This window comes from Ranitomeya imitator, chromosome 4 (assembly GCF_032444005.1).
Source record: "Ranitomeya imitator isolate aRanImi1 chromosome 4, aRanImi1.pri, whole genome shotgun sequence".
NCBI lineage: Eukaryota > Metazoa > Chordata > Amphibia > Anura > Dendrobatidae > Ranitomeya > Ranitomeya imitator.
This window is the reverse complement of record NC_091285.1, coordinates 2,182,875-2,206,342: the sequence shown is the minus strand read 5'-3', so window position 1 is coordinate 2,206,342 and position 23,468 is coordinate 2,182,875. Positions and strand designations below refer to the sequence as shown.

The 23,468-nt window shown below is 51.0% G+C and overlaps 1 protein-coding gene across 1 annotated transcript in view; it reads left to right on the top strand.

Moving 5' to 3' along the window:
* The first annotated feature begins 7,771 nt into the window (after positions 1-7,771).
* The window catches only part of PLCZ1 (phospholipase C zeta 1), a 115,518-nt gene continuing 99,821 nt past the window's right edge, over positions 7,772-23,468 (top strand). The window contains exons 1-5 of the mRNA XM_069762753.1: positions 7,772-8,090; positions 9,337-9,454; positions 17,823-18,054; positions 18,494-18,695; positions 22,647-22,791. Of these exons, the coding sequence (XP_069618854.1) occupies positions 8,080-8,090; positions 9,337-9,454; positions 17,823-18,054; positions 18,494-18,695; positions 22,647-22,791 (708 nt within the window). The 5' untranslated portion in view covers positions 7,772-8,079. The remainder of the gene's footprint in view (positions 8,091-9,336; positions 9,455-17,822; positions 18,055-18,493; positions 18,696-22,646; positions 22,792-23,468) is intronic.

The window sequence follows — 23,468 nt, the reverse complement described above, 5'->3', positions numbered from 1 at the left end:
TTGTGTTTTTTTTTAACCATTTACTAGTATTGGATTAATAATGGATAGGTGTCATAATTGACGCCTCTCCATTATTAATTTGGCTTAATGTCACCTTACAATAGCAAGGTGGCATTAACCCTTCATTACCCCATATCCCACCGCTACACGGGAATGGGAAGAGAGTGGCCAAGTGCCAGAATAGGCGCATCTTACAGATGTGCCTTTTCTGGGGTGGCTGGGGGCAGGTGTTTTTAGCCAGGGGGGGGCCAATAACCATGGACCCTCTCCAGGCTATTAATATCTGCCCTCAGTCACTGGTTTTACTACTCTGGCGGAGAAAATTGTGTGGGAGCCCACGCCAATTTTTTCCGCCATTTAACCCTTTAATTTAATAGCTAGAACCGCCAAATTTTGCACATACACACTACTGACATTAGTAGTGTGGAATCTGCAAAAAAAATGGGGATATGAGATGGTTTACTGTATGTAACATGTCTCATATCATGTCGGGTTTAGGAAGGAGAAAGCAAAAGCCGGCAATTGAATTACCGGCTTAAAAGCTATCTAGCGCTGGATGAAATATTAATATATACTGTGAATATATATATATATATATATATATATATATATATATGTGTGTCTCACTGACATATATACCGTATATACTCGAGTATAAGCCGAGATTTTCAGCCCAAATTTTTGGGCTGAAAGTGCCCCCCTCGGCTTATACTCGAGTCACGGTAGCGGTGGGGTCGGCAGGTGAGGGGCTGAGGGCGCTGGGGTATACTTACCTAGTCCCAGCGATCCTCGCGCTGTCCCTGCCGTCCCACGGGCTTCTGTGCTGCAGTTTCTTCCTCTCTTCAGCGGTCACGTGGGACCGCTCATTACAGAAATGAATAAGCGGCTCCACCTCCTATAGGGGCGGAGCCGCTTATTCATTTCTCTAATCAGCGGTGCCGGTGACCGCTGATAGAGAAAGAAGCTGCGGCACCGAAGACAGGAGGGGACAGCGCGAGGATCGCCAGGACTAGGTGAGTATAGCATATTCACCTGTCCTCGTTCCAGCCGCCGGGCGCCGATCCATCTTCCCGGCCGGCGCCTCCATCTTCCCGGCGTCTGCGCTCTCTGACTGTTCAGGCAGAGGGCGCGATGATGCATACAGTGTGCGCGGCGCCCTCTGCCTGATCAGTCAGAGCAGAGACGCCGGGAAGATGGAGGCGCCGGAACGAGACGCCGGGAGCTGCAATCAAGGGAGGTGAGTATGTGGTTTTTTTTCTTTATTGCGGCAGCGGCGGCACAAATTTATGTGGAACATCTATGGGGCACAGTGAACGGTGCAGATCACCGTATATGGCACAGCACAGCTATGGGGCACAGTGAACGGTGCAGAGCACCGTATATGGCACAGCACAGCTATGTATGGGGCGCAGAGCACCGTATATGGCACAGCACAGCTATGGGGCACAGTGAACGGTGCAGAGCACCGTATATGGCACAGCACAGCTATGTATGGGGCACAGTGAACGGTGCAGAGCACCGTATATGGCACAGCACAGCTATGGGGCACAGTGAACGGTGCAGAGCACCGTATATGGCACAGCACAGCTATGGGGCACAGTGAACGGTGCAGAGCACCGTATATGGCACAGCACAGCTATGTATGGGGCGCAGAGCACCGTATATGGCACAGCTATGGGGCACAGTGAACGGTGCAGAGCACCGTATATGGCACATCTATGGGGCACAATGAACGGTGCAGAGCACCGTATATGGCACAGCTAGGGGGCACAATGAACGGTGCAGAGCACTATATGGTTCACACCTATGGGGAAATATGAACGGTGCAGAGCACTATATGGCACAGCTATGGGGAAATAATGATCTATTTTTATTTTTGAAATTCACCGGTAAATGCTGCATTTCCACCCTAGGCTTATACTCGAGTCAATAAGTTTTCCCAGTTTTTTGTGGCAAAATTAGGGGGGTCGGCTTATACTCGGGTCGGCTTATACTCGAGTATATACGGTATATATATATATATATATACCTATTCTATGTGTACACATTTATTCTACTAGAAGCTGTCAGTGTGATTTTACTGTACACCGCACTGAATTCCCGGCTTTTCTCTGTAACAGTGCTGCGTATTTCTCGCAAGTCACACTGCTGGTCCGTGTGTAATCCGTATTTTTGGGGCTTCCATAGACTTTCATTGATGTTTTATTTGCGCAGTACGGTGACAAACGCAGCATGCTGCGATTTTCTACGGCCGTAGAAAGCCGTATAATACTGATCAGTAAAATACGGGAGATAGGAGCAGAGGCATAGAGAATAATTGGGACGTTTGTTAGGCGTGTTTTACGGACGTAGTTTCTGCGCTCTTACGTCTGTAAAACTCGCTAGTGTGCCGCCGGCCTTACCCTGCGTTGTCTGAGTAGCATTATGCCCACGTTAAAGGGAGAGCACGGCATAACGCTGTTTCGGCTCGCGGACTAGGGCCCCCTTGTAGAATTGTGTGCTCAGATTTCTATGTGTATTAGAAGGAATGCATCAGAATAAGTTCTTGGTAAAATCCTCACTCTGCTCTTTCGGCCACTGGCATCCATGAGCGCATGCGTAGACAGATCCTAACATAGTAACATAGTAACATAGTTAGTAAGGCCGAAAAAAGACATTTGTCCATCCAGTTCAGCCTATAATAATAATCTTTATTTTTATATAGCGCTAACATATTCCACAGCGCTTTACAGTTTGCACACATTATCATCACTGTCCCCGATTGGGCTCACAATCTAGAATTCCTATCAGTATGTCTTAGGAATGTGGGAGGAAACCGGAGTGCCCGGAGGAAACCCACGCAAACACGGAGAGAACATACAAACTCTTTGCAGATGTTGTCCTGTGTGGGATTAGAACCCAGGACCCCAGCGCTGCAAGGCTGCTGTGCTAACCACTGCGCCACCGTGCTGCCCACTGATCTAGTTCAGTGCCGGCCAACACTGTCAGCATCAGCTTGTGTCCCCCAGGATACAGTTCCCAGGAGCCCCCGCGCGTTCCGACGGCAGTCCCGGGGTGCGGTGCATCGTCTCCAGGTGGAATGCCGTCAGCCATGCGCAGCTGGATTCTCATTGGTCTGACATGGCGCTACATGGGAGACGCGGTTCCAGGTTTCTTCATGGAGGTGGTCGCCCTCACATAGTGTGACGCTGTCGCACCTTTAAATGGGCGGATGGTGGGAGTTTGTGATAACTAAGCCACGGCGTACAACATGGGTCATGTGCACACACCCTTCTGACACTGAGCAACTGTTGGCCCGGCAGTCAGTGGCAGGGGAGCGCACACATTGTATTCATGTGCAAATCTCCTCATAGGCTACTGAAATTGATTACAATAATATCTGTCACGGGATTGGTGGATGTAGGTGACAGATGTGTGTATGGTTCCTCTGATTGGCTGATGCATCTTGCACACAAAAGTCAGGCTGTTATTGGCTATTTAGATCAATTAGCATATACAATTACCTGTATATACCCACCTGTCTGTGCCCCCTGATGAAGCAAGGGTGAAACATGTGTCGAGGTACCAGGACCACAACTTACATCAGCTGGACAAATATGTGTTTCCTCATTCTTTGATCGTGGTTTGGATGAATATGAACTACAAACTCTGTGCTACAAAAGCTGTGCCCTGGTTGCTATGGACAAAGACAGCAGTGCTCTGGTTGTAATGGGCAGTCGCTCCTGTGCTCTGGTTGTAATGGGCAGTGGCTCCTGTGCTCTGGTTGCTATGGGCAGTGTCTCCAGTGCGGTGGCTGCTATGGACAATGACAGCTGTGTTCTGGTTACTATGGGCAGTGGTTCCTGTGCTCTGGTTGCTATGGGCAATGGCTCCTGTGCTCTGGTTGCCATGGGCAATGGCTCCTGTGCTGTGGTTGCTATGGGCAGTGGCTCCTGTGCTCTGGTTGCCATGGGCAGTGTCTTCTGTGCTCTGGTTGCTATGTGCATTTGCTCCTGTGCTCTTGTAGCTATGGGCAGTCCCTCTTGTGCTCTGGTTGCTATGGGCAGTGGCTCCTGTGCTCTGGTTGCTATGGGCAGTCGCTCATGTGCTTTGGTTGCTATGGGCAGTGGCTCCTGTGCTCTTGTCGCTATGGGTGGGTGATTACAGCTGTGCTGTGGTTGCTAAGGACAATGGCTCCTGTGCTCTGGTTGCTATGGGCAGTGGCTCCTCTGCTGTGGTTGCTATGGGCTGTGGCTCCTGTGCTCTTTGCTATGGGTAGTCGCTCCTGTGCTCTGGTTGCTATGAGTGGGTGATTATAGCTGTGCTGTGGTTGCTGTGGACAATGGCTCCTGTGCTGTGGTTGGTATTGGCAGTGGCTCCTGGGCCCTGGTTGCCATGGGCAGCGGCTCCTGTGCTCTGGTTGCTATGGGCAGTCGCTCCTGTGCTCTGGTTGCTATGGGCAGCGGCTCCTGTGCTCTTGTTGCTATGGGCATTTGCTCCTGTGCTCTGGTTGCCATGCGCAGTGGCTCCTGTGCTCTGGTTGCTGTGGGCAGTGGCTCCTGTGCTGTGGTTGCTATGGGCAGTGGCTCCTGTGCTGTGGTTGCTATGGGCAGTGGCTCCTGTGCTCTGGTTGCTATGGGCAGTGGCTCCTGTGCTCTGGTTGCTATGGGCAGTGACTCCTGTGCTCTGATTGCTATGGGCATTTGCTCCTGTGCTCTGGTTGCTATAGGCATTTGCTCCTGTGCTCTGGTTGCCATGGGCAGTGGCTCTTGTGCTCTGGTTGCAATGGGCAGTGGCTCCTTTGCACTGGTTGCTATGGGCAGTGGCTCCTGTGCTGTGGTTGCTATGGGCAGTCGCTCCTGTGCTCTGGCTGCTATGGGCAGTCGCTCCTGTGATCTGGTTGCTATGGGCAATGGCTCCTGTGCTATGGTTGCTATGGGCAGTGGCTCCTGTGCTCTGGTTGCCATGGGCTGTGGCTCCTGTGCTCTGGTTGCCATGGGCTGTGGCTCCTGTGCTCTGGTAGCTATGGGCAGTGTCTTCTGTGCTCTGGTTGCTATGGGCATTAGCTCCTGTGCTCTTGTAGCTATGGGCAGTCTCTCTTGTGCTCTGGTTGCTATGGGCAGTGGCTCCTGTGCTGTGGTTGCTATGGGCAGTGGCTCCTGTGCTGTGGTTGCTATGGGCAGTGGCTCCTGTGCTCTGGTTGCTATGGGCAGTGGCTCCTGTGCTCTGGTAGCTATGGGCAGTGGCTCCTGTGCTCTGGTTGCTATAGGCAGTGGCTCCTGTGCTCTGGTTGCCATGGGCTGTGGCTCCTGTGCTATGGTTGCTATGGGCAGTGGCTCCTGTGCTTTATTTGCTATGGGCAGTGGCTCCTGTGCTCTAGTTGCTATGGGCAGTGGCTCCTTTGCTCTGGTTGCTATGGGCAGTGGCTCCTGTGCTCTATTTGCTATGAGCAGTGGCTCCTGTGCTCTGGTAGCTATGGGCAGTGGCTCCTGTGCTCTGGTTGCTATAGGCAGTGGCTCCTGTGCTCTGGTTGCCATGGGCTGTGGCTCCTGTGCTATGGTTGCTATGGGCAGTGGCTCCTGTGCTCTATTTGCTATGGGCAGTGGCTCCTGTGCTATGGTTGCTATGGGCAGTGGCTCCTGTGCTCTATTTGCTATGGGCAGTGGCTCCTGTGCTATGGTTGCTATGGGCAGTGGCTCCTGTGCTCTGGTTGCTATGGGCAGTGGCTCCTGTGCTCTGGTTGCCATGGGCAGTGGCTCCTGTGCTCTGGTTGCTATGGGCAGTGGCTCTGGTTGCCATGGGCAGTGGCTCCTGTGCTCTGGTTGCTATGGGCAGTGGCTCCTGTGCTCTGGTTGCTATGTGCAGTGGCTCCTGTGCTCTGGTTGCCATGGGCAGTGGCTCCTGTGCTCTAGCTGCTATGGGCAGTGGCTCCTGTGCTCTGGTTGCTATGGGCAGTCGCTCCTGTGCTCTGGTTGCTATGGGCAGTGGCTCCTGTGCTCTGGTTGCTATGGGCAGTTGCTCCTGTGCTGTGGTTGCCATGGGCAGTGTCTTCTGTGCTCTGGTTGCTATGGGCATTTGCTCCTGTGCTCTTGTAGCTATGGGCAGTGGCTCCTGTGCTGTGGTTGCTATGGGCAGTGGCTCCTGTGCTGTGGTTGCTATGGGCAGTGGCTCCTGTGCTCTGGTTACTATGGGCAGTGGCTCCTGTGCTCTGGTTGCTATGGGCAGTGGCTCCTGTGCTCTGGTTGCTATGGGCAGTGGCTCCTGTGCTGTGGTTGCTATGGGCAGTGGCTCCTGTGCTCTGGTTGCTATGGGCAGTGGCTCCTGTGCTCTGGTTGCTATGGGCAGTGGCTCCTGTGCTCTGGTTGCTATGGGCAGTGGCTCCTGTGCTCTGGTTGCTATGGGCAGTGGCTCCTGTGCTCTGGTTGCTATGGGCAGTGGCTCCTGTGCTCTGGTTGCTATGGGCAGTGGCTCCTGTGCTCTGGTTGCTATGGGCAGTGGCTCCTGTGCTGTGGTTGCTATGGCAGTGGCTCCTGTGCTCTGGTTGCTATGGGCAGTGGCTCCTGTGCTCTGGTTGCTATGGGCAGTGACTCCTGGGCTCTGGTTGCCATGGGCAGTGGCTCCTGTGCTCTGGTTGCTATGGGCAGTGGCTCCTGTGCTCTGGTTGCTATGGGCAGTGGCTCCTGTGCTCTGGTTGCTATGGGCAGTGGCTCCTGTGCTCTGGTTGCTATGGGCAGTGGCTCCTGTGCTCTGGTTGCTATGGGCAGTGGCTCCTGTGCTCTGGTTGCTATGGGCAGTGGCTCCTGTGCTCTGGTTGCTATGGGCAGTGGCTCCTGTGCTCTGGTTGTTATGGGCAGTGGCTCCTGTGCTCTGGTTGCTATGGGCAGTGGCTCCTGTGCTCTGGTTGCTATGGGCAGTGGCTCCTGTGCTCTGGTTGCTATGGGCAATGGCTCCTGTGCTCTGGTTGCTATGGGCAGTGGCTCCTGTGCTCTGGTTGCTATGGGCAGTGGCTCCTGTGCTCTGGTTGCTATGGGCAGTGGCTCCTGTGCTCTGGTTGTTATGGGCAGTGGCTCCTGTGCTCTGGTTGCTATGGGCAGTGGCTCCTGTGCTCTGGTTGCTATGGGCAGTGGCTCCTGTGCTCTGGTTGCTATGGGCAGTGGCTCCTGTGCTCTGGTTGTTATGGGCAGTGGCTCCTGTGCTCTGGTTGCTATGGGCAGTGGCTCCTGTGCTCTGGTTGCTATGGGCAGTGGCTCCTGTGCTCTGGTTGCTATGGGCAATGGCTCCTGTGCTCTGGTTGCTATGGGCAGTGGCTCCTGTGCTCTGGTTGCTATGGGCAGTGGCTCCTGTGCTCTGGTTGCTATGGGCAGTGGCTCCTGTGCTCTGGTTGCTATGGGCAGTGGCTCCTGTGCTCTGGTTGTCATGGGCAGTCGCTCCTGTGCTCTGGTTGCTATGGGCAGTGGCTCCTGGGCTCTGGTTGCTATGGGCAGTGGCTCCTGGGCTCTGGTTGCCATGGGCAGTGGCTCCTGTGCTCTGGTTGTTATGGGCAGTGGCTCCTGTGCTCTGGTTGTCATGGGCAGTGGCTCCTGTGCTCTGGTTGCTATGGGCAGTGGCTCCTGTGCTCTGGTTGCTATGGGCAGTGGCTCCTGTGCTCTGGTTGCTATGGGCAGTGGCTCCTGTGCTGTGGTTGCTATGGGCAGTGGCTCCTGTGCTCTGGTTGCTATGGGCAGTGGCTCCTGTGCTCTGGTTGCTATGGGCACTGGCTGCTCGGTGTGGCCTGTATGTGTGATGTCACCGTATAGCGGGTGCTCTCCGCACTGATGTGGGTGATGTTTGGGGGGCAGGCCGTGCAGCGCCCCCTGCCCATCAGTGTGACAGCGGTGCCCCAGCAGCAGTGAGCCGCGTCCTCACCACAGGTTCTGCCCCCTCAGCAGCTCCTTCTTGTAGTGGAAGGGACAATGGCGCAGCTGCATCAGCAGAACAGAGGATTTCAGGAGCAGAATGTGCTGCAGCTTCTACTATGACATCATCGCCAGGTGTGTGATGTCACCAGATTCCGCCTGCAGTAAATCAGCCGGTTAGGAGGACACATGCAGAGCAGCCGGCATGGACCACAAGTATCCTCCCGTTACTGGCCATCTGTGGGGGATGCCCCAGAGGGGAGGGTGTGTGGGGGACGCCCCAGAGGGGAGGGTGTGTGGGGGATGCCCCGGAGGGGAGGGCGTGTGGGGGACGCCCCGGAGGGGAGGGCGTGTGGGGGACGCCCCAGAGGGGAGGGTGTGTGGGGGATGCCCCAGAGGGGAGGGTGTGTGGGGGACGCCCCAGAGGGGAGGGTGTGTGGGGGATGCCCCGGAGGGGAGGGCGTGTGGGGGACGCCCCGGAGGGGAGGGCGTGTGGGGGACGCCCCAGAGGGGAGGGTGTGTGGGGGATGCCCCGGAGGGGAGGGTGTGTGGGGGACGCCCCAGAGGGGAGGGTGTGTGGGGGATGCCCCGGAGGGGAGGGTGTGTGGGGGACGCCCCGGAGGGGAGGGTGTGTGAGGGACGCCCCGGAGGGGAGGGCGTGTGGGGGATGCCCCGGAGGGGAGGGTGTGTGGGGGACGCCACAGAGGGTAGGGTGTGTGGGGGACGCCCCGGAGGGTAGGGTGTGTGGGGGACGCCCTGGAGGGGAGGGCGTGTGGGGGATGCCCCGGAGGGGAGGGCGTGTGGGGGATGCCCCGGAGGGGAGGGTGTGTGGGGGGACGCCCCGGAGGGGAGGGTGTGTGGGGGGATGCCCCGGAGGGGAGGGTGTGTGGGGGACGCCCCAGAGGGGAGGGTGTGTGGGGGATGCCCCAGAGGGGAGGGTGTGTGAGGGACGCCCCAGAGGGGAGGGTGTGTGGGGGACGCCCCGGAGGGGAGGGTGTGTGGGGGACGCCCCGGAGGGTAGGGTGTGTGGGGGACGCCCCGGAGGGTAGGGTGTGTGGGGGACGCCCCGGAGGGGAGGGCGTGTGGGGGATGCCCCGGAGGGGAGGGCGTGTGGGGGATGCCCCGGAGGGGAGGGTGTGTGGGGGGACGCCCCGGAGGGGAGGGTGTGTGGGGGGACGCCCCGGAGGGGAGGGTGTGTGGGGGACGCCCCGGAGGGGAGAGTGTGTGGGGGACGCCCCGGAGGGGAGGGTGTGTGGGGGACGCCCCAGAGGGGAGGGTGTGTGGGGGACGCCCCGGAGGGAAGCATGTGTGGGGGATGCTCCGGAGGGGAGAGTGTGATGTGTTACAGTACGCCCCGGACGGTAGGGTGTGGGTGGACAGCGGACTCCTGTGGCAGTACTGATGATGATGTCACAGCTCCTGGGGCCATGGACCTTTGTTGATCTCTTAATACAATGTGCAGAGGGGAGAGCTCTAGAGCAGGAGAGCGCAGCGGGCTAATGACTCACCAGGACGTGGTGGACACGCTGAAGGGGTTAAATGTCACCACTGAAACCCAACATCTGAAATTCCTGATGAAGGTGAGAAACGGTCATCAGCTCTGGTGATGGTGTCGCTGGTGATGATGGTGTCAGTGATGATGATGATGATGATGGTGTCGGTGATGATGATGATGATGATGGTGTCGGTGATGATGATGATGGTGTCTGATGATGATGATGGTGTCGTTGGTGATGATGATGGTGTCGGTGATGATGGTGTCTATGATGATGATGGTGTCGCTGGTGATGATGATGTCGGTGATGATGATGCTGTTAATGATGATGGTGTCTATGATGATGATGGTGTCGGTGATGGTGATGATGGTGTCGTTGATGATGATGGTGATGATGGTGTCGTTGGTGATGATGATGGTGTCGGTGTTGATGGTGTCGTTGGTGATGATGATGATGATGATGGTGTTGATGATGATGGTGTCTATGATGATGGTGTCGGTGGTGATGATGATGGTGTCGGTGATGATGATGGTGTCGTTGGTGATGATGATGGTGTCGGTGATGATGGTGTCGTTGGTGATGATGATGTCGTTGGTGATGATGATGGTGTCTATGATGATGATGGTGTCGGTGATGATGATGGTGTCTATGATGATGATGGTGTCGGTGATGATGATGGTGTCGTTGGTGATGATGATGGTGCCTATGATGGTGTCGGTGATGATGGTGTCGTTGGTGATGATGATGTCGTTGGTGATGATGATGGTGTCTATGATGATGATGGTGTCGGTGATGATGATGGTGCCTATGATGATGATGGTGTCGGTGATGATGATGATGGTGTCGTTGGTGATGATGATGGTGCCTATGATGATGATGGTGTCAGTGATGATGATGATGGTGTCTATGATGATGATTGTGTCGTTGGTGATGATGATGGTGCCTATGATGATGATGGTGTCGATGATGATGATGGTGTCGATGATGGTGTCGTTGGTGATGGTGTCGGTGATGATGATGATGGTGTCTATGATGATGATGGTGCCTATGATGATGATGGTGTCGTTGGTGATGATGATGGTGTCGGTGATGATGATGGTGTCGGTGATGATGATGATGGTGTCTATGATGGTGTCGGTGATGATGATGATGGTGTCGTTGGTGATGATGATGATGGTGTCGGTGATGATGATGATGGTGTCTATGATGATGATGGTGTCTATGATGATGGTGTCTGTGATGATGGTGTCTATGATGATGGTGTGGTTGGCGATGATAATGGTGTCGGTGATGGTGTCGTTTGTTGTGAGTTCTGTTTTTGGGCTCCCTCTGGTGGTTACTGATGGTACTGGGTGATTTGTGTTCTGCTGTCTCTGGTGTCCACCTGTTCTATTAGGATTTGGGAGTTTCCTATTTAACCGGGCTTTCTTGTAATTTCCCCGCCGGCTATCAAGGTTATCAGAGTGTTTTGTTACCTCAGCTTCTGGCTTCAGTAATCTTCAGGACAAGCTAAGTTTTTGATTTTCTTGTTCCACGTTTTGCTTTATTTTTGTCTTGTCCAGCTTGCATATAATTGTTTCTTTGCTGCTGGTTGCTCTAGTGGGCTGTAATTGCTCCTCATGTTCCATGAGTTGGAACATGAGTTCAAGTAATTACAGGATGGTTTTTTGAAGGGTTTTTTGCTGACCGCGCAGTTTACTTTTGTATCCTCTGCTATCTAGTTTTAGCGGGCCTCATTTTGCTGAATCTGTTTTCATACTGTGTATGTGCCTTCCTCTCATTTCACCGTCATTATATGTGGGGGGCTGCTATTTCTGTGGGGTGTTTCTCTGGAAGCAAGAGAGGTCTGTGTTTCTTCTAATAGGGGAAGTTAGATCTTCGGCTGGTGCGAGACGTCTAGGATCAACGTAGGCACGTTCCCCGGCTATTGTTATTTGTGTGTTCAGGTTTAGGGTCGCAGTCAGCTCAGGTTCCATCACCCTAGAGCTCGTTGGTGCTTGTCCTTTTGTGATTCCCTGCCATTGGAATCATGACAGTATAGCCGGCCAAAATGTTTGGGCTGAAGTAGGAGGAAAAGTAGTCTGAGGAAGTTTTTTTTTTTTCTCTCCTCTGAGGTTGCTGCCTAGCCTTAATTGCAGCCTGGCTGATTTTTTTTTTTTTTTTTTTCCTCCTCTTAATCCTTGAATGGCTCTGACCTTAGCTGTTTATCATGGACGTCCAGAGTTTAGCTTCCAGCTTGAATAATCTTGCTGCTAAGGTTCAAAATATACAAGATTTTGTTGTACATGCTCCTATGTCTGAACCTAGAATTCCTATTCCAGAGTTCTTTGCTGGAGATAGATCTAGTTTTCTGAATTTTAGGAACAATTGCAAGCTGTTCCTTTCTTTGAAATCTCGCTCTTCTGGAGACCCTGCTTAGCAGGTTAAGATTATTATATCTTTCCTGCGGGGTGACCCTCAAAATTGGGCATTTGCATTGGCACCAGGGGATCCTGCGTTGCTTCATGTGGATGCGTTTTTTCTGGCATTGGGTTTGCTCTATGAGGAACCTAACCAGGAGATTCAGGCTGAAAAAGCTTTATTAGCTCTCTCTCAGGGGCAAGATGAAGCAGAAATATATTGTCAAAAATTTCGGAAATGGTCGGTGCTTACTCAGTGGAATGAGTGCGCCCTGGCTGCAAAGTTCAGAGATGGCCTTTCTGAGGCCATTAAAGATGTTATGGTGGGGTTCCCTGCGCCTACGGGTCTGAATGAGTCTATGACTATGGCTATTCAGATTGATCGGCGTTTACGGGAGCGCAAACCTGTGCACCATTTGGCGGTGTCTTCTGAACAGGCACCTGAGACAATGCAATGTGATAGAGTTCAGTCTAGAAGTGAACGGCAAAACTATAGGCGGAAAAATGGGTTGTGCTTTTATTGTGGTGATTCAGCTCATGTTATATCAGCATGCTCTAAACGCACAAAAAAGGTTGATAAGTCTGTTGCCATTAGTACGTTACAGTCTAAGTTCATTCTGTCTGTGACTCTGATTTGTTCATTATCAGCCATTTCCGTCGATGCCTATGTGGATTCAGGCGCTGCCCTGAGTCTTATGGATTGGTCATTTGCCAAGCGATGTGGGTTTAGTCTTGAGCCTCTGGAAGTCCCTATTCCTTTGAAGGGAATTGACTCTACACCTTTAGCTATGAATAAACCTCAGTACTGGACACAAGTGACCATGCGTATGACTCCCGTTCATCAGGAGGTGATTCGCTTCCTGGTGTTGTATAATTTACATGATGTTCTAGTACTTGGTCTGCCATGGTTACAAACTCATAATCCAGTCCTTGACTGGAAAACAATGTCTGTGTTAAGCTGGGGATGTCAGGGGGTTCATGATGATGCACCTCCGATTTCTATCGCTTCATCTACTCCTTCTGAGGTTCCTGTATTTTTGTCTGATTATCGGGATGTTTTTGAGGAGCCTAAGCTCAGTTCGCTTCCTCCTCACAGGGATTGCGATTGTGCTATAGATTTAATTCCTGGTAGTAAATTTCCTAAAGGTCGTTTGTTCAATCTGTCAGTGCCAGAGCATACTGCTATGTGGGATTATGTTAAGGAGTCCTTGGAAAAGGGACATATCCGTCCATCTTCGTCCCCTTTGGGAGCAGGTTTTTTTTTCGTGGCCAAAAAAGATGGGTCCTTGAGGCCTTGTATAGATTATCGTCTTTTGAATAAGATTACCGTAAAATATCAGTATCCTTTGCCTTTGTTGACTGATTTGTTTGCTCGCATTAAGGGGGCTAAATGGTTCACTAAGATTGATCTCCGGGGTGCGTATAATCTTATACGAATAAAGCAAGGTGATGAGTGGAAAACCGCATTTAATACGCCTGAGGGCCATTTTGAGTATTTGGTAATGCCTTTCGGACTTTCTAATGCTCCTTCAGTCTTCCAGTCCTTTATGCACGATATTTTCCGTGAATATCTGGATAAATTTATGATTGTGTATTTGGATGATGTTTTGTTTTTTTCTGATGACTGGGAGTCCCATGTTCAGCAGGTCAGGAAGGTGTTTCAGGTCCTGCGGGCCAATTCTTTGTTTGTAAAGGGCTCAAAGTGTCTCTTTGGAGTCCAGAAGATCTCTTTCTTGGGGTATATTTTTTCCCCTTCTACTATTGAGATGGATCCCGTCAAGGTTCAGGCTATTTGTGACTGGACGCAGCCTACATCTCTTAAGAGTCTGCAGAAGTTCTTGGGCTTTGCTAATTTCTATCGTCGTTTTATAACTAATTTTTCTAGTGTTGTTAAGCCTTTGACGGATTTGACTAAGAAGGGTGCTGATGTTGCTGATTGGTCTCCTGCGGCTGTGGAGGCCTTTCAGGAACTTAAACGCCGGTTTTCTTCTGCTCCTGTGTTGCGTCAGCCTGATGTTTCGCTTCCTTTCCAAGTTGAGGTTGATGCTTCCGAGATTGGAGCGGGGGCGGTTTTGTCACAGAGAAGCTCCGATTGCTCGGTGATGAAGCCATGTGCGTTCTTTTCTAGAAAATTTTCGCCTGCTGAGCGGAATTATGATGTGGGTAATCGGGAACTTTTGGCCATGAAGTGGGCATTTGAGGAGTGGCGTCATTGGCTGGAGTGTGCTAGACATCGTGTGGTGGTCTTGACTGATCACAAAAATCTGATTTACCTTGAGTCTGCCAGGCGTCTGAATCTTAGACAGGCTCGTTGGTCACTGTTTTTCTCTCGTTTCAATTTTGTGGTTTCATACCTGCCAGGTTCAAAGAATGTGAAGGCGGATGCTCTTTCTAGGAGTTTTATGCCTGACTCCCCTGGAAATTCTGAGCCCACTGGTATCCTTAGGGATGGGGTGATTTTGTCGGCCGTCTTCCCAGACTTGCGACGTGCTTTGCAGGAGTTTCAGGCGGGTAAACCTGATCGTTGTCCGCCTGAGAGACTGTTTGTTCCGGATAGTTGGACCAGTAGGGTCATCTCCGAGGTCCATTCTTCTGCGTTGGCAGGTCATCCTGGAATATTTGGTACTAGAGACTTGGTGGCCAGGTCTTTTTGGTGGCCTTCCTTGTCGAGGGATGTGCGTTCTTTTGTGCAGTCTTGTGAGGTTTGTGCTCGGGCTAAGCCTTGCTGTTCTCGAGCCAGTGGATTGTTGTCACCTTTGCCTATCCCGAAGAGGCCTTGGACGCACATTTCCATGGACTTTATTTCGGATCTCCCTGTCTCTCAAAAAATGTCCGTCATCTGGGTTGTGTGTGACCGCTTTTCTAAAATGGTTCATCTTGTACCCTTGCCTAAGTTGCCTTCCTCCTCTGAGTTGGTCCCTCTGTTTTTCCAGAACGTGGTTCGTTTGCATGGGATTCCGGAGAACATCGTTTCTGACAGGGGATCCCAGTTTGTGTCTAGATTTTGGCGGACGTTCTGTGCTAAGATGGGCATTGATTTGTCCTTTTCGTCTGCATTCCACCCTCAGACGAATGGCCAGACGGAGCGAACTAATCAGACCTTGGAAACTTATTTGAGGTGTTTTGTTTCTGCTGATCAGGATGACTGGGTTACCTTTTTGCCGCTGGCCGAGTTTGCCCTTAATAATCGGGCTAGTTCTGCTACCTTGGTTTCTCCTTTCTTTTGTAATTCGGGGTTTCATCCTCGTTTTTCCTCTGGTCAGGTGGAGCCTTCTGATTATCCTGGAGTGGACATGGTGGTGGATGGGTTGCATCGGATTTGGAGTCATGTGGTGGACAATTTGAAGTTGTCCCAGGAGAAGGCTCAGCAGTTTGCTAATCGCCGTCGCCGCGTGGGTCCTCGACTTCGTGTTGGGGACTTGGTGTGGTTGTCTTCTCATTTTGTTCCTATGAAGGTCTCTTCTCCTAAGTTCAAGCCTCGGTTCATCGGTCCTTATAGGATCTTGGAAATTCTTAACCCTGTGTCGTTTCGTTTGGATCTCCCGGCATCGTTTGCTATTCATAATGTGTTCCATCGGTCGTTGTTGCGGAGGTATGAGGTACCTGTTGTTCCTTCGCTTGAGCCTCCTGCTCCGGTGCTGGTGGAGGGAGAATTGGAGTATGTTGTGGAGAAGATCTTGGATTCTCGTGTTTCCAGACGGAAGCTCCAGTATTTGGTCAAGTGGAAGGGTTATGGTCAGGAGGATAATTCTTGGGTGGTTGCCTCTGATGTTCATGCTGATGATTTGGTCCGCGCTTTTCATAGGGCTCATCCTGGTCGCCCTGGTGGTTCTCGTGAGGGTTCGGTGACACCTCCTCAAGGGGGGGGTACTGTTGTGAGTTCTGTTTTTGGGCTCCCTCTTGTGGTTACTGATGGTACTGGGTGATTTGTGTTCTGCTGTCTCTGGTGTCCACCTGTTCTATTAGGATTTGGGAGTTTCCTATTTAACCGGGCTTTCTTAGTTAAATAAATAGGGCAGCACACTGCAGCGCCAAAACATGCAAACTTGAAAAAACGAAATTTGAACTGCATTACTGCACTAGAAATATGAAAAATGAGAGCTTTTAGCGCACAAAAATGGCCAATTTTATGTGTACCTCGTAGCCACGTTAAGGCATCTCTCTTATACGAGGTCCTACGCTTGACCTACCTCACTGAGAATAAACGTCTCCATCTGAATGGGTACATGTAAAAACCTCTTCTTGGACTCAAATTCTCTCTCTATGTGGAGGGATATTGGACCTACTATAATTAAAACACCTGAAGCTAGGAGGCGGGGAGTGCACGATCAGAAGGCTAGAGAATACATTTCAAAAACCTGACCTGCACATCCAAACATAGACTGAGTGTGAACAGGTGCTGAACCCAGAGTCGCCAACTCATATATAGTTAAATAAATAGGGCAGCACACTGCAGCGCCAAAACATGCAAACTTGAAAAAACGAAATTTGAACTGCATTACTGCACTAGAAATATGAAAAATGAGAGCTTTTAGCGCACAAAAATGGCCAATTTTATGTGTACCTCGTAGCCACGTTAAGGCATCTCTCTTATACGAGGTCCTACGCTTGACCTACCTCACTGAGAATAAACGTCTCCATCTGAATGGGTACATGTAAAAACCTCTTCTTGGACTCAAATTCTCTCTCTATGTGGAGGGGTATTGGACCTACTATAATTAAAACACCTGAAGCTAGGAGGCGGGGAGTGCACGATCAGAAGGCTAGAGAATACATTTCAAAAACCTGACCTGCACATCCAAACATAGACTGAGTGTGAACAGGTGCTGAACCCATAGTCGCCAACTCATATATAGTTAAATAAATAGGGCAGCACACTGCAGCGCCAAAACATGCAAACTTGAAAAAACGAAATTTGAACTGCATTACTGCACTAGAAATATGAAAAATGACAGCTTTTAGCGCACAAAAATGGCCAATTTTATGTGTACCTCGTAGCCACGTTAAGGCATCTCTCTTATACGAGGTCCTACGCTTGACCTACCTCACTGAGAATAAACGTCTCCATCTGAATGGGTACATGTAAAAACCTCTTCTTGGACTCAAATGGGCTTTCTTGTCATTTCCCCGCCGGCTATCAAGGTTATCAGAGTGTTTTGTTACCTCAGCTTCTGGCTTCAGTAATCTTCAGGACAAGCTAAGTTTTTGATTTTCTTGTTCCACGTTTTGCTTTATTTTTGTCTTGTCCAGCTTGCATATAATTGTTTCTTTGCTGCTGGTTGCTCTAGTGGGCTGTAATTGCTCCTCATGTTCCATGAGTTGGAACATGAGTTCAAGTAATTACAGGATGGTTTTTTGAAGGGTTTTTTGCTGACCGCGCAGTTTACTTTTGTATCCTCTGCTATCTAGTTTTAGCGGGCCTCATTTTGCTGAATCTGTTTTCATACTGTGTATGTGCCTTCCTCTCATTTCACCGTCATTATATGTGGAGGGCTGCTATTTCTGTGGGGTGTTTCTCTGGAGGCAAGAGAGGTCTGTGTTTCTTCTAATAGGGGAAGTTAGATCTTCGGCTGGTGCGAGACGTCTAGGATCAACGTAGGCACGTTCCCCGGCTATTGTTATTTGTGTGTTCAGGTTTAGGGTCGCGGTCAGCTCAGGTTCCATCACCCTAGAGCTCGTTGGTGCTTGTCCTTTTGTGATTCCCTGCCATTGGAATCATGACAGTCGTTGGTGATGATGGTGTCGATGATGATGGTGTCGGTGATGGTGATGATGGTGTCGTTGGTGATGCTGTCGATGATGATGATAATGTCGTTGGTGATGATGGTGTCGTTGGTGATGATGGTGGTTTCTTCCACTCGTACGTGGCTGTACACCATGTGACTTGTGTGTCCGGGTGATCCCATGGCGGTGGTGATGGGCAGGGTCCTCTGTGGTGACCTCGCCTCCGCCTGTCTCCTATCGCCTGCCCTGATGACTCTCGGTCGCTCTCTGCTTCGGGGGGCATTCTGGATCCCAGCTTACTTCTGCTCTGTTTCTGGGTCTTCATGCAGCAGGAGGATCCCGGCAGAACCGGCCTCATCCCCATCAGCGGCTTCAAATCCATCTACAAGAAGCTGGTCCACCGGCCGGAGCTGCTGCAGCTCTTCCACCGGCTGTCCAAGGAACGCACCGCCCTCTCCTCACAGAGACTGCGAGAGTTCCTCCTGAACGAGCAGTGCCAGGCCACCGCCACAGAGGAGGCCGCACAACGACTGATCCACAAACACGAGCTGATGGTGGAAGGTAAGAGGACGACGGCAGGGAGCGCAGCTCTGGAGGTGACTGGAGGATGAGAGACGATGTAATTGCAGAATAGTGAGTGCAGCTCTGGAGGTGACTGGAGGATAAGACACGATGTAACCGCAGAATAGTGAGTGCAGCTCTGGTGGTGACTGGAGGATAAGACACGATGTAACCGCAGAATAGTGAGTGCAGCTCTGGAGGTGACTGGAGGATAAGACACGGTGTAACAGCAGAACAGTGAGTGCAGCTCTGGAGGTGACTGGAGGATATGACATGATGTAAGAGAATAGTGAGTGCAGCTCTGGACGTGACTGGAGTGTAAGACACAATGTAACAGCAGAATAGCGAGTGCAGCTCTGGAGGTGACTGGAGGATAAGATAATGTACCAGCAATATTGTAAGTTGCCCCATTCCTGTGAATGATCCCGACCTCTTTCAGCCCGGAGGGACAACTATCTGACGATAGAAGGGTTCACCAGGTTGATGACTTCAGAGGACGTTCAGATCCTGCGGAAGGAGCACTGCCAGGTTTATCAGGACATGACTCAGCCACTGACCAGCTACTACATCTCCTCCTCCCACAACACCTACCTGCTGTCCAACCAGATCGTGGGCCAGAGTCATCTGTCTGCGTACATCAGGTACCCACCGCAACCCGCCATCTACCCCGTGGCTGCGTAGTAAAAGAGGTCTGAAAATACAGGGATTTCTCTCCACATGTCGTGCTCTCCTGTGGGGATCACATACTTTCCTCCTCTCCACATGTCGCGCTCTCCTATGGAGGTCACATACTTTCCTCCTCTCCACATGTGCTCTCCTGTGAGGGATCACATACTTTCCTCCTCTCCACATGCCGTGCTCTCCTGTGAGGGATCACATACTTTACTCCTCTCCACACGTCGTGCTCTCCTGTGGAGGTCACATACTTTCCTTCTCTCCACATGTAGCATTCTCCTGTGGAGGTCACATACTTTCCTCCTTTCCACACTTTGTGCTCTCCTGTGGGGATGAGATACTTTCCTTCTCTCCACACGTCGTGCTCTCCTGTGGGGATCACATACTTTACTCCTCTCCACACGTCATGCTCGCCTGTGGGGATCACATACTTTCCTCCTCTCCACACGTCGTGCTCTCCTGTGGGGATCACATACTTTCCTCCTCTCCACATGTCGCGCTCTCCTATGGAGGTCACATACTTTCCTCCTCTCCACATGTGCTCTCCTGTGAGGGATCACATACTTTCCTCCTCTCCACATGCCGTGCTCTCCTGTGAGGGATCACATACTTTACTCCTCTCCACACGTCGTGCTCTCCTGTGGAGGTCACATACTTTCCTTCTCTCCACATGTAGCATTCTCCTGTGGAGGTCACATACTTTCCTCCTTTCCACACTTTGTGCTCTCCTGTGGGGATGACATACTTTCCTTCTCTCCACACGTCGTGCTCTCCTGTGGGGATCACATACTTTCCTCCTCTCCACACGTCGTGCTCTCCTGTGGGGATCACATACTTTCCTCCTCTCCACATGTCATTCTCCTATGGAGGTCACATACTTTCCTCCTCTCCACACGTCGTGCTCTCCTGTGGGGATCACATACTTTACTCCTCTCCACACGTCGGGCTCTCCTGTGGGGATCACATACTTTCCTCCTCTCCACACGTTGTGCTCTCCTGTGGGGATCACATACTTTCCTCCTCTCCACATGTCGCGCTCTCCTGTGGGGATCACATACTTTCCTCCTCTCCACATGTCGTATTCGCCTGTGGGGATCACATACTTTCCTCCTCTCCACATGTCACGCTCTCCTCTGGGGATCACATACTTTCCTCCTCTCCCCATGTTGTGCTCTCCTGTGGGGATCTCATACTTTCCTCCTCTCCACACGTCGTGCTCTCCTGTGGGGATCACATACTTTCCTCCTCTCCACACGTCGTGCTCTCCTGTGGGGATCACATACTTTCCTCCTCTCCACACTTCGTGCTATCCTGTGGGGATCACATACTTTCCTCCTCTCCACATGTCGTGCTCTCCTGTGGGGATCACATACTTTCCTCCTCTCCACACGTCGTGCTCTCCTGTGGGGATCACATACTTTCCTCCTCTCCACACGTCGTGCTCTCCTGTGAGGGATCACATACTTTCCTTCTCTCCACACGTCGTGCTCTCCTGTGGGGATCACATACTTTACTCCTCTCCACACGTCGTACTCACCTGTGGAGGTCACATACTTTCCTCCTCTCCACACATTGTGCTCTCCTGTGGGGATCACATACTTTCCTCCTCTCCACATGTCGTGTTCTCCTGTGGGGATCACATACTTTCCTCCTCTCCACACGTCGTGCTCTCCTCTTGGGATCACATACTTTCCTCCTCTCCACACTTCGTGCTCTCCTCTGGGGATCACATACTTTCCTCTTCTCCACACGTCGTGCTCTCCTCTGGGGATCACATACTTTCCTCCTCTCCACACGTCGTGCTCTCCTCTGGGGATCACATACTTTCCTCCTCTCCACATGTCACGCTCTCCTGTGGGGATCACATACTTTCCTCCTCTCCACATGTCGCGCTCTCCTGTGGGGATCACATACTTTCCTCCTCTCCACATGTCGTGCTCTCCTCTGGGGATCACATACTTTCCTCCTCTCCACACGTCGTGCTCTCCTGTGAGGGATCACATACAGTTAGGGCCAGAAATATTTGGACAGTGACACAAGTTTTGTTATTTTAGCTGTTTACAAAAACATGTTCAGAAATACAATTATATATGTAATATGGGCTGAAAGTGCACACTCCCAGCTGCAATATGATAGTTTCCACATCCAAATCGGAGAAAGGGTTTAGGAATCATAGCTCTGTAATGCATAGCGTCCTCTTTTTCAAGGGACCAAAAGTAATTGGACAATGGACTCTAAGGGCTGCAATTAACTCTGAAGGCGTCTCCCTCGTTAACCTGTAATCAATGAAGTAGTTAAAAGGTCAGGGGTGGATTCCAGGTGTGTGGTTTTGCATTTGGAAGCTGTTGCTGTGAGCAGACAACATGCGGTCAAAGGAACTCTCAATTGAGGTGAAGCAGAACATCCTGAGGCTGAAAAAAAAGAAAAAATCCATCACAGAGATAGCAGACGTGCTTGGAGTAGCAAAATCAACAGTTGGGTACATTCTGAGAAAAAAGGAATTGACTGGTGAGCTTGGGAACTCAAAAAGGCCTGGGCGTCCACGGATGACAACAGTGGTGGATGATCGCCGCAGACTTAATTTGGTGAAGAAGAACCCGTTCACAACATCAACTGAAGTCCAGAACACTCTCAGTGAAGTAGGTGTATCTGTCTCTAAGTCAACAGTAAAGAGAAGACTCCATGACAGTAAATACAAAGGGTTCACATCTAGATGCAAACCATTCATCAATGCCAAAAATAGACAGAAAAACACCTCAAGAAGCCAGCTCAGTTCTGGAAAAGTATTCTATGGACAGATGAGACAAAGATCAACCTGTACCAGAATGATGGGGAGAAGAAAGGGAACGGCACATGATCCAAGGCACACCACATCCTCAGTAAAACATGGTGGAGGCAACGTGATGGCATGGGCATGCATGGCTTTCAATGGCACTGGGTCACTTGTGTTTATTGATGACATAAGAGCAGACAAGAGTAGCCGGATGAATTCTGAAGTGGACCGGGATATACTTTCAGCCCAGATTCAGCCAAATGCTGCAAAGTTGATTGGACGGCGCTTCATAGTACAGATGGACAATGACCCCAAGCATACAGCCAAAGCTACCCAGGAGTTCATGAGTGCCAAAAAGTGGAACATTCTGCAATGGCCAAGTCAATCTCCAGATCTAAACCCAATTGAGCATGCATTTCACTTGCTCAAATCCAGACTTAAGACGGAAAGACCCACAAACAAGCAAGACCTGAAGGCTGCGGCTGTAAAGGCCTGGCAAAGCATCAAGAAGGAGGAAACCCAGCGTTTGGTGATGTCCATGGGTTCCAGACTTAAGGCAGTGATTGTCTCCAAAGGATTTGCAACAAAATATTGAAAATAAAAATATTTTGTTTGGGTTATGTTTATTTGTCCAATTACTTTTGACCTCCTAAAATGTGGAGTGTTTGTAAAGAAATGTGTACAATTCCTACATTTTCTATCAGATATTTTTGTTCAACCCTTCAAATTAAACGTTACAATCTGCACTTGAATTCTGTTGTAGAGGTTTCATTTCAAATCCAATGTGGTGGCATGCAGAGCTCAACTCGCGAAAATTGTGTCACTGTCCAAATATTTCTGGCACTAACTGTACTTTCCTCCTCTCCACACGTCGTGCTCTCCTGTGGGGATCACATACTTTCCTCCTCTCCACACGTCGTGCTCTCCTGTGGGGATCACATACTTTCCTCCTCTCCACACGTCGTGCTCTCCTGTGGGGATCACATACTTTCCTCCTCTCCACACGTCGTGCTCTCCTCTGGGGATCACATACTTTCCTCCTCTCCACACGTCGTGCTCTCCTCTGGGGATCACATACTCTCCTCCTCTCCACACGTCGTGCTCTCCTGTGGGGATCACATACTTTCCTCCTCTCCACATGTAGCGCTCTCCTGCGTGGCTGCCGCTGTCTGGAGATTGACTGCTGGGATGGAGAGGCAGACGAGCCTGTTGTCTATCACGGATACACTCTGACCAGCAGGCTGCTCTTCAAGTCCGTCATCTCTGTCATCAAGCAGTACGCCTTCCAGGTCAGTGCCGCCGTGCGTTATACAGTAATAGCGCCATCCTGTGCCTTAGCGCCATACTCGCCACCAGCCTAGGGTCATACAGTGTTAGCGCGGTTGACTTTTCACACCTATAATGTACATTGTAATCAATAGAGAGTGGAATATAAATAAGTGGTGAAATCACCAATATTCCCCCTCGGTGCCCTATGTAATGGCTGCGTCTGACAATGCAGGGAGCTGGACGGCACATACCACAGCTGCTGGATGGGAGGGAAGGAACATGCCTGTTTATAGACGGCATAGCAGTGGCTTGCTGTTGCTACTCTCTCAAGTAACATATTTCCCGCCTGTTTTATCACAGGAGCGAGTGATTCTGCTTCCTGAGCTCACCATAAATCAGGTGAGCGTGGTGATGTTTTTGCTGCTGCTGAGTTAAGATGTCACTGACTTGATTTATGATGAGATCAGAATGCTGAGACACTCGCTCCTGTGACAAAACAAGCAGGGAAATGTGTTGTCTCAAAGGAAGAATTAGCTGTGATGCCCTGCTGAGCTGTGTGTAACCTCTCTTCTTCCCTCCCCTGCTCAGGAGCTGTGGCATGTGCCGTTCAGGTCCCTGCACAGTCAGAACCACCCATTACTCAGGACACGGCGGGGTGGGGTGGAGGCACATTATAAATAATAATATATTTTATATT